The 10,574-nt window shown below is 59.9% G+C and overlaps 1 protein-coding gene across 10 annotated transcripts in view; it reads right to left on the bottom strand.

Annotated features, from left to right (window-relative positions):
* Positions 1-647: 647 nt before the first annotated feature.
* Positions 648-10,574, bottom strand: part of RFX2 (regulatory factor X2) — a 72,669-nt gene continuing 62,742 nt past the window's right edge. For 7 of the 10 annotated variants that reach the window (XM_057489741.1, XM_057489743.1, XM_057489749.1 and 4 more), the window contains 10 exons: positions 9,905-10,089; positions 8,895-9,013; positions 8,492-8,604; positions 8,075-8,229; positions 6,853-6,950; positions 5,921-6,070; positions 5,167-5,375; positions 3,815-3,968; positions 2,748-2,790; positions 648-2,214 (listed from right to left, as the gene is read on the bottom strand). In XM_057489741.1, coding sequence (XP_057345724.1) covers positions 2,102-2,214; positions 2,748-2,790; positions 3,815-3,968; positions 5,167-5,375; positions 5,921-6,070; positions 6,853-6,950; positions 8,075-8,229; positions 8,492-8,604; positions 8,895-9,013; positions 9,905-10,089 — 1,339 coding nt within the window. In that variant the 3' untranslated portion in view covers positions 648-2,101. Of the gene's footprint in view, positions 2,215-2,747; positions 2,791-3,814; positions 4,094-5,166; positions 5,376-5,920; positions 6,071-6,852; positions 6,951-8,074; positions 8,230-8,491; positions 8,605-8,894; positions 9,014-9,904; positions 10,090-10,574 lie in introns of those variants that run through there. The other 3 variants (XM_057489744.1, XM_057489747.1, XM_057489748.1) reach the window with 2 other exon arrangements.

Raw genomic sequence — 10,574 nt, 5'->3', positions numbered from 1 at the left:
ACTGAGAAGCAGCTTTTAGAGGCAGCTGACCAGAAACTGCATCCAGGTGTCCAGAACATCCTTGGGCCCTGAACCTGTGGCTCACCTGACATCTCCTGTGTCAGAGCCCCTCGAGAGGGGTCCCAGCCCCAACCCCAATTCCACAAGGCTGGCCCTCTGCAGATGGGGAGGGTTCAGACGTGTGGCCCCACCACTCTACCAAATAAGCCCCGAGAACCACAGGTGGGGGTCCTCAGCTGAAGCATGCACTGGTTTAGCCAAATCTGAATGAGTCTAGGGTGTCTACAAATAGTCCCGGCCATCCTGGGCTGAGAATCGTCTCTTTGCCTTCTTTGGCCCAGGACTGGCCTTGCTAAATGAAGTTCAGGGAACCCAGTCCTTCTGGAATGTTCTCCAAGAAGCCCAGGGGAAAGTGTTGAAGGCAGCCGCTTTCCCTCTGGGCCCCATGTGGCCCCAGGGGGCCAGGCTGGCTGTCCCCTCCTCCGGGAGGTGGGGGGTGAGGAGCTGGAGTGTGGATTGTGACCCCTGAATTGGGTACACGCAACAGGTTTGTTGCAGCGAGACGTAGGAACGGGCTGGGAAGGCTCCTCTCTTTACGGTCACTTCCATTCCCCCTGGCAGAATCCTGCAAAGGACGAGACAGAGCCTAAGGTGGAAACCCACTTTGTACTGTTCCCCACATGTGGAAGAGCAGGCAGGCCATTACGATCCAAGAACTGTGAGCTTAGCCAGCTCCTGGGAGAGGAGATACATATGTTAAAGACATTCTTTCTGTCTGATTTCATCTAAGTATTGAACTATAAGACCAGAAAAACATTGGGATTATTACAGACTTTTGGCTTCTGAAAAAGCACCCATCTCTCTTGTAGTGCCCCTCCCTGCACGTCAGGAAGTGCCCAGCGCCCCTACACATCAGGAAGTTAAGGTTTTGAAAGGCCATAGGAGTTTACATTAGTACCTTCTGAGTGAATGAGAAAAAAAACGCCGGGGAACCAAATACACTGCGGTATTAGATACATTCATAAGAAACATCCTAATAACAATTAGAGAACAAAACTATTGGTACAGACACATTTCCAGAAAGAGAAACTATTGCATTTCAAGATGCGCTTCCTAGACCAGCCCTGGTCGGCCTTTGCAGTGGGTCTGGGGCAGCGCTCTCGCCGGGCGCTAGTCAAATTCGGCTTGGTAGATGGACACACATCTGGAGAGGTTGTGGCTCCAGGCTGGCAAGTCCCCAGATAAGAGTTTTGGCTTTGAGTTGATCCAGATGGGACGTGCCTGGGTTCACAGAGTTCCAGGATGGCTAATTCGAAGGCAGGTGTTCTGGAAGATTCTGGGGAGTGGGATGTAGATACAGCTGTTGTGCACAGACATGATGGGGTGACTGCTCTCTGAAGGCGCCCCTGAAGTGCTGACCACGGGCCCGCTTGGAACAAACTCACTCCAGGCCCAGCATTTGGCTTGATGTTGGCTGTGAACTTGGAAGAGCCCCAGTGCTTCCCGACGCTGATTCCAAAAACGTATGGTTTTGATTCCTAAAGGCCCCAGCAGGGCTTGGCACAACGGGACCATTCCTGACTTGGTCTCCGAGCCACGTGGGGCTGCGGGCTGCCTCTGGGGACCTTTGGCGCCTAGAGGGGGCTGGCCTCTAGCCTCAGCCCAGCAGGCAGGGCAGGAGGCCGTGGTGAGTGCCGAGGGTCCCTTCCCGCACAGAGACACTGGGCGGGGGCTCTGTGGATGCCCAAGAACTGCGGATATCCCTTCCTTCCCAGGATCTGCCCAAGTTTTAAAAAATCACGGTGGAAATTGGAACCAGCAGAATGGAGGAGAAGCCCAGTGCAGCCCTGGCATTGGGGCCGGATGCACGGCCGGCTTGGACTGGGGCTCGGCCTCCAGCAGCAGAGAGGATAAGAACAGTCAGGATGCCTGGGCCACACGCTGAGCTGCACTCAGGGGCAGTGGGGTGTCTGCCTGGCTAACATCTGGTGTCCTCCAGGGGCGACAGCGCCTGGCTCCCTGAGTCGAGGTGACGGCCACGTCGCCTAAGAGGCACTACTGCGGCAGGGCCAGGCAGTCCCCGAGGCGGGAGGGTGCCCAGCTAAATGCCCTGCAGGGAGGGGCTGGGGTCGCTGCGCTCCCGCTTCACCAGGGGCTCACCCAGGCTGCGGGCGGCATGGTCGGCCTCACTGCCCCGGCCCTCGCTGATGTCCTCTGCGTGGTCAGCATTGGGGAAAGGATGAGGGCAGTGGGCAGGGGAGGGAGGGAGAGAAGTGTGTCTCAGAGAGGGGCCTGGTGTGGGCGGGCAGGGCTGGGGGACTGGCCTCCCAACTGCATTCGCCTGGTCCTCCCCAGCCAGCCTGCAGCACCAGGGGGTTCCATACCCAGGCCTTCCAACCAGGGCCATTCACCCCAGGGTCCCCCTCAGAGGGTGGTCCTCCCACCCTCCCAGGGCAGAAAGTGGGGTGGGCTGGAGGCCCTGCACTGGCCCTCCAGATGTGGCTGCAGGTGGCCAGGGGCAGTGGCCCTGCTCCTCAGGGCCTGGAGGGTAGGACTAAATGTCACCCCAAAGGACTACCCCCCAGGAGGGGGTGACACGGCTGCTCCCTGAGCCCTGGCTGGGGCCCATCCTGCAGAGGCCTGTCTGGACGTGGCTCCCAGAGGCCCCCACCCACTCCAGGGCCCTTCATTTCCACCAGGGGGAACAGCCCCTGGACTGCCCAGGGGAGAGCCATCCATAGACCCACCTTTGTCAAGCAGTGTCAGCGACAGGGAGGCTAGATGGTTGAACTGGAAGAGAGACGCCCAGAGTCAGGCCCCCCAGGGCAGGTCTGGTGAAAGCTAAAATGGGCTCTCACTCCTAAGTGACAGGGGTGCCCACCAGGGGTGGGGGGTACACCCTGATGCTGGGGGTGTCCCCTCTGATGCTTTCTGAGATGCACCTGGGAGCTGTGGAGGCTTAGGGGTCCTGACTGCTCAGGCCAGCAGGGAACAGGGGCTGTGATACCACGTATCACAGCTTATTATGTACTAAAACCTCGCTTCTCACTACCCCATGAGACCCAGCAATTCCGCTCCTAGGAATTTACCCAAAGAATGAAAACAGGTGTTGGAACAGAAGCATGTATTGTACCCAAATGTACACAGCAGCACTATTCACAGAGCCAATGAGTGGAAACAACCCAAGTGTCCACTGATGATGGATGCATGGGCATAATATGGCCCAGCCACACACGGAGCAACATGTAGCCACAAAAAGGAGTGGGGCCCTGCCAACGTGCTACACGTGGACAGACCCTAAACACACGGTGCTCAGCGAGACACCAGACACAGACGGCCACATGGTGTGTGACCCCATTTCTGTGAAATGCCCAGAACAGGCAGATCCACACAGATGTGGGTTTGTCAGTGCAGGGGGCTAGGGAGGGGGCTTCTCTTCGGGGCGATGGAATGTTCTGGAATTAGAGGTGGTGGCTGCACAACTCTGTGAAATGTACTAAATGCCAGTGAATTACTCACTTTGAGATGTTTACAATGGTAAGTTTTATGTCACATGTATTTAGCACAGTAAGACCCCCACAGGGTGGGTGCTTGAGACCTCCGTCCAGGGGAGGAGTCCTTCCCAGGGCCACAGAGGGGAGGCAGGGGAGCCAGGATCCGGACCCAGGTCTGGGGGCTCCGGCACAAGACCTCTCCCCACCGCCCGGCCTCCTCCTCCTGTGCTTCCCCCCTGGGCAGGCACGTGTCCTGTGCGGCACACTGCCCTCCTCCCAGGGGGCCGCCCCGTGGCCCACCACGCTTCCTGGTACCTCACCTCTCCCATCATGGCAATCGGTGTCTCTCCTGTGGCCTCCGCCACACGGTGCTCCACCAGGTAGAACATGTACTCGTCGTAGAGCAGGCGGATCAGGTGGAAGGAGCCGAAGCTGGCCGCACTGCGCAGCGTGAGGTCACGGATCACCATGGAGCTGGGGGTGGCAGGCAGCGGGTGGGGGCTTTCCGGGGAGCACAGAGCCCCAGCAGGCAGTCGAGCCGGGCTTTTCTTCCACTCCTAGGTTGTCTGAGGCCCCTGAGCCCTGCGGGGGCCTGCCAGCTGCCCAGACCACCCCCGAATCTGGTGTGACAAGTGGGGACAGGCAGCCAGGAGGCAGCAGAGAGGTCGGCTCAAAGCCAGAGGCCATGGAGCCGTGGGAGTGAGGGCCTGTGCCTTGCGCCTGTGGGAGTCTTGTCAGCGCACGGCTGCCCCCCAGCGGTGGCCTCTCCTGACCTCCCCGCACTCAGGAGGCTGCCCCGCAGGGGGCCTTCCCTCCCCCATCTAAAGCGGGGCTGGCCACCTACGGCCCAGAGCCAGCCCGGCGCACAGCCTGGTTTTGGACAGCCTGTGAGCTGGGAGTGGTTTTATAGTTTTAAATGGTCGGGAAAAAAGTCAAAGAATTATATTTTACAACCCAGGGATAGTACCCAAACTCCACATTTCAGCGTCCATAAAAAGTTTTATTGGCATGTGGCCATGCTGTGTGCCAATAAAAGTTTATTACCCAAATATACTTATTATCTGATTCTTCACAGAAAAAGTGACCCAATCTGCCAGCCCGTCCTACAGACTTCAGACTTGCCAGGCCCCACAGTCGTGTGGGCCTGTTCCTTGAAAAAAATCTCTTTGTAGTGCAATATATACTGATAATTTATATGGTGACATATAACTGTGTTTTCAGAGCCACCTTGAAGACATATACATGAGGCCCCTGGGCCCTTGCCTGGCACCACTCCTGGGGAGCCGGCGCCGATTTCCTCCTCCGCTTAGACTTGGCAGTGCGCAAATCAAGGTCGAGGGTCGCTTCAGGGGTGAGGGCCCCTCAGGGGCTCACTGACCTAATTGCCCTCCTCACCCCATTCCCCAGACTCCTGCGTTCATCTCCCATCTGTCGTCATCTGCTCCCTTAGGGCCTTGGGGGTTTCTGCCTTTTAAAAACGTCCTTTGCTGTCCCTTTTGGGGGTTCTCTAGTGAGCAGACATGAACGCATGTGGGGGCTGCCGCGTCTCTCCTGAGGGCCCCATGGTGGCCATCTCCATCCTCGGGGCCTGTGCCCTAGTCTTAGGCCCTGGGGCAGGGGAGGGGGTGGCTCTGCCAAGATGAGGCCTCCGCGAGAACCAGAGAGGACCTACCTGTAGAAGGACCACTTCAGCAGGAACTGCCGGGCAGCCCTGGGGAATCTGGGGCTGCCTGCGTGCTGCTTCAGGGCCTGGGTGACCACGTTGTCGAGCCAGCGGGCCCACTGGTCCAGGGAGCTCTGCTGCTGCAGGGTCAGCTTGAAGTCCTGCTCCAGCCACTGCACCACCCCATCCTCACACTGGCACACCCACGAGGCTTGCTCCTGCGGGGTGTCTGGGTCAGGACGGGGGGCAGCCAGAGCTCCCATACCAGGGACCCTGGCCGACCATGCCGTGGCCTGAGCACAGCTCAGACAGGGACAAACAGACATCCAGAGCGGGACCCAGGCCCTCTGGATTTCAGCATTTCAGTCCAGGCTTCCCAGATCTGAGCTGTGCCTTCTGTTCACTTCTAAGCACCCCCTCTTCTAACTGTACCTGTCTACATAGTGGGTAAACTCAGGGCCTGAACTGGAAGTAGATACATTTGCTGATGCCTGTACTTCTCCAAGCAGAGGAGAGCCGTGAAATGGCAACAGGAAGGCAAACTTTAAAGAAAATGAACAAAGGTGTTGGTCCCAGCACCTGGATGCCAGGGACCCGGGAGGTCACGGAGTGCTGGCCTGGGGTCCCTGGGTGGACCTGCTTCATGCAACAGAAACCTGTGTGCCAGGTTTTGCTGTGGGCTGAATTCTGTGGGTATGCACATTTTCCAAGGGGTCAGAAGGCTAGGCTAGCGGGGCGGGGGCCAAGCGCTAGAGAAAGTCACCTGCACATTGGCGAAGTCCACGCGGTTGAGGTCGCTGAGCATCTGGTTTATCTGGGAGGTGTTCTGCAGCACGGCGCGTGCCGCCTGAGCCAGGTGATTGAGGGACGTGTATCTGCGCAGGGTCTGGGCGAAGGCGCTGACCACTGCAACCTGGGCAGGGCGGCAGGGAGGGTGAGCCCCGCACACGTGGAAAGGCGCCTCTTCCCCTCGGAGGGACTGGGGCTCAGGGACGGTGGGGGTGTCAGGGAAGAGGCTCAGGGGCCTAGGCAGGAGAACAAGCAGAGGATGCAGGCGTCACAGGCACCACGCAGCATCATGGCCCAGTCTCCTGCCCACCCCAGAGCACCTCTGGCTCTCGGGCGGTTGGTGAAAACATTCCCGGGTGACACTGGACCAGACTTAGTGGGGTGCGGCCTGGGAATCTGCATTCGAACAACCATCTGGGCAGGGCTCCTGCAACCTGGAGCCTGGGGTCTCTGGCCTGACCCGTCAGGTCCTGACTGTGGGCCGGCTGGCTGACCAGGGCTGGGGTCCGGCCTCGGCTGCCGGCAACAGCCCCTTAGGAAAAGCTCATGAGGCCCTCCTCCTTTTCGGCACGTAGGCCACATCTCCACATTTTAGTTTCTGATTTGAGGCCGACCCTATTGTGATGAGGATGATGGTAGGCAGACGAAACCCGCTCCTGTGACCAGCACAGGCCGCCGTTTTGAATCTGCCCAGCTGTGTCACAGCAGATGGCGCCCTCGGTCCTGGCCTCACCGCCAGCCCCCGCCCTCGGTCAGCAGCATCCCCGGGGCTTCCCGTGGGCCCAACGACGGGAGCAGCTGCTTTCTCTGGGGCCCAGTGGTGCTCAAGTTCCCCGGGGGGCAGCACCAGGGGACCCCCCGCTCTGAGCCCTCTGCCCACCTCCCCCGCCCTCCACCCGCAGTTACCTTGGTCTGGATGACCTGCTGGGGGAAGTCGCTCATGGCGTTTGTCAACCAGCCTTCCAAGCTCTTGGCAAAATTGCGGATGGCCTGTGTCAAGGTACCTGGGAGAGGCGCACGCATGAAAATCAGCCACCCTGAAGACCACACAATGCAGAGGCCACGAGGGGCGACTGGGGAGCACAGGGACGCGGGGACAGGAACAGGAGGGGCAAGTGACTGAGCCAGCATGGTGCCCCGCTCTGTTCGCCTTCTGCCTGTGCTGGTGGCTCTTGCCCGGCGATCCTGCCCCCAGGGGACACCTGCGGTTGTCACAACTGGGGGACTTCTGGCATTGCAGGGTGAGGCCCAGAGAGGCTGCTCAGCTCCCCCCAGTGCCCAGGATGCCCCCAGAGAACAAGCCCCAGAGCAGAAGGGGAGAAGCCCTGACACACACAGGCATCTACCCACTTCCACATTTATTTTCAGACTGTCTTGCCAAAAGAAACCAATATAGGAATACTTAAAAAAAAGAAGAAAAAAACTTAAAAAATGTAAAAAGAAATATACCCTGAAATTAAACCTTAATATGGAGACTGACTGCGCTGACCCATTTCCAGGCCAAGGGGAAAGACAATCATGCTTTTTCCCATTTTCTGGCACAAAAGCAGTGGTTGGTGCATTAATGAAGATGAGGGAGGGTTTCCCCAGCACCAGCGCCAGACACAGATGTGCATGTCACCTGCCAGGTGTGACCACAGGCCGCTGCACTGCCTCGCTGGGACAGAGCCTCCACCCTCAGGATAAGGGGGTCCTAGAGGGGGGCCTGTAAGCGAGGGGCTGGCATGGGCGTCCCCTGGGGGTGGTGATGTCATTGCCATGGAAGGCCATGCGGCCGGTCCCAGAGGCGTGGGGGCAGAGCCCCTGGGGAGCACAGAACACTATTCCACTTTTTCCCCCTTCCTCATTTGAGGCTGCTGAAATCTGGAGAAACACGTAAAATCCACCCTTTGAGCAGAAGAATGTCAGTGTCGGAAGCGGAGCAGGGAAATGGGCTGAAACCCGGTCCAGACCACCCTGAGGCTCCAGCAAATGGGGCGGGCTGGGGGGCTGCCCTGGGGCCCTCGGGGCCCTCGGGGCCCTCCTCCTTCCGGGTGTGTAACAGGGCTGAGCTGCCGGTCTTCCCGTGAACTCTGCCCCCATCCCACGAGAGGCAGTGGTGGGAGGCGGCGCGTGGCCGGCTGCTCACTGGGCACGGGCCGCAGCACGTCGGGAATGAGGGTCTCCACCAGGGCCTGGTACAGGATGTGGTCGCAGCTCCGCATCCACTTGAGAATGGGGTCGCACTTGCACAGGGAGACCAGCTTGTCCTTCGGGAGGACGGCATCTTCGGGGTCCTCGTCGCTGTGGGAACCGGGGGACCAGGTGAGCCGCTGTGCCCGGGCATTCCCCACACCTGTGGCCAGGGTAACTTCCGGGGATCGTGTGGTGCTCTCTAAACACCCCCCCTTCCCACTGCAGGGAGCGAGCGGGCAGTGGGAGCGACAAGCCAGCAGTCGGATGTACAGACATGACACCGGAAGGGTGGCACCTTCAGCCGCAGGTCATTGTGTGGGTGTCGGCAGGCTGGGCCACAGGGTAGACCCGGGGCGTCTGGGCCACTTACCTGGCAGGTAGAGAGGTGGGGCCGTCGCTGGAGGACGCTTTCGAATTCCAGAAGGAAATCCACAGCTTCTCGATGTAGTGGAACTGGAGATTCATCACGACACCTAGAGTTGCCTAGAAGCAAACACGGCCAGTCACACTCACAAACATGCACGTTAAAAAGCATGCACATCACATGTTGCCAGAACATGCCAAGCAAGCAGCTGCGATGCGGGCTGCAGTGGGGTCGTTTGAAAGCCAGACACGACCAGAGGGGACACAAGGTTGCAGAGGGAGCCGGGTGTGCTCAGAGTGCAGAGCCCAGCTACCCGCGCCTGGGGGGAGGAGGGGCGGCCCCGTGCTCTCCAGTCCTGCGCGCATCTGAGGGCTGGGCTCGGGGTCCTCCCGGGGCTGGGGGCGGTCACCTCGCAGTGCCTCCGGTAGGCCAGCTGCAGGGCCCTGACGTCGCACAACGTGAGGCTGTCCTGCAGCAGGACGCTGTCCAGCTCGGGCGCCGGGAACTCCGGGAAGGCATGGGAGATGTCTGGGGGAGACAAGCGGGGGGCTGAACGGAGCGGCATAAGGTCCCCACGCAGAGGCCATCTAGGGGGGCCGGTGAGCTGGGGGACAATCCCCAGCACTGGGTCACACCACCCTCACGCTTCGGTTTTCTCAGGTATGGGGTGTGGTCGCTCCCCCAGACCCCCCACGATATAAAGACGCCGATGCAGAGGAAGCCCTGAACCCCGGGCCGTCGCCCCAGCGTGGGGGCCTCCAGGGCACCGCATCCGTGGAGGAGGTCGCCCGGCTGTCCCTGGTGAACTCTGGGGGAAGGCCTGACGACCTCCCCAGAAGACCCATGTGGGCAGGTTCCGTGGGAGCTCAGAAGACACACCAAGAACGCAGGAAGGCCGCTGCCGGCATGGGCGGGCGTGACCTCGTGACCCCGTGACCCTGCCCTCCGGGCCATCCTACGCTAGGTGCCTGCCAGGGAGGCACAGGCCTGGGGACGACCGGGGCAGCCCTGCATCCCCGGGAGCCCGGGCGGGATGACTCAGCTTCAGGGAGTCCTGAGCGTCCAGAATACTCCAGGTAAGCACGGAGGAGAGCCGGGCGGGCAGCCAGAGCCCGAGCCGACAGGCTTTAAAACGCACCCGCTTCTTTCTGGCTGGGGTTTCCTCTTATCTACTTTTTCCCGATGGCCACTTTATACATTAACTTTGGGGCACATGCTGGTTATTCTAAACTCGCAGGGGTGCCACAGAAGGTTTGTCTAGGACTTTCTATGGAACGGGAAAGGTGTTATCCAGAAGAACTGCTTATCAAAAGCACCCCTGTGGGTGCCGCCGGTGCCAGAACCCTGAGCACTTGGAACTGCCGGGGCCCCGAGCCTGCCCAGCGGGCCCTGCGCGGGGCGAGGCGGGGCGGCGCTCACCGATATACTGCTGGTGGTGCTGGCTCTGCGCGGCCATCGCCTGCTCCTGCGTGCTCTGCAGGCCGCTGTGCGAGCCGCTCTCCCCGAGGCTGTCCGTCTTCTGGGCCGGCCCGGACCTGGGCGGGGGCCGCGTGACACCGTGAGGCCCCAGCAGCGCCACCCAGCAGGGGCTCAAAAAGCAGAGGCTGAGTAGGATTCGGTTTAGGGTGCGTGTGTGAGTGTGTGTCTGTATGTTTCAAAACTTGTAGCCAAATACACAACACAGAACACAAAATGTACGATCTGTGGTGAACCAGGGACTCCGGCTGCTGATGAAGGGCCCCGGTGGGTTCATCCACCGAAGCGAATGAACCGGCTGGTCCCTGGTTGATAGTAGGGGCGGCTGTGCAGGCGGGGCTGGGGACATAGGAACTCCGTGCTTGCCACTCAGTTTTGCTCAGCCTAAAATCACTCCAGAAAATGACGCCTACTTTCAACAAAGGGGGTTCTGCAGGCTGTTATGATGAGCCTCCATTCTCCCGGGTCTTGGGGCCCAGATTGTTTCTCCAGCACAGGATGCAGACTCCCTTGAATGCGTGTGCTCAAACTTGAGAAACGTGTCTCCCTATGTGCCCAAGTGAAACCCAGACCCCCACTCCCACCGCCACCCCGTAAAGTGGGTCCCGGGCTG

The sequence above is a fragment of the Manis pentadactyla genome, chromosome 12 (genome assembly GCF_030020395.1).
Source record: "Manis pentadactyla isolate mManPen7 chromosome 12, mManPen7.hap1, whole genome shotgun sequence".
NCBI lineage: Eukaryota > Metazoa > Chordata > Mammalia > Pholidota > Manidae > Manis > Manis pentadactyla.
Note: the sequence above shows the minus strand (reverse complement) of the source record. Positions and strands in the feature narration are given on the sequence as shown.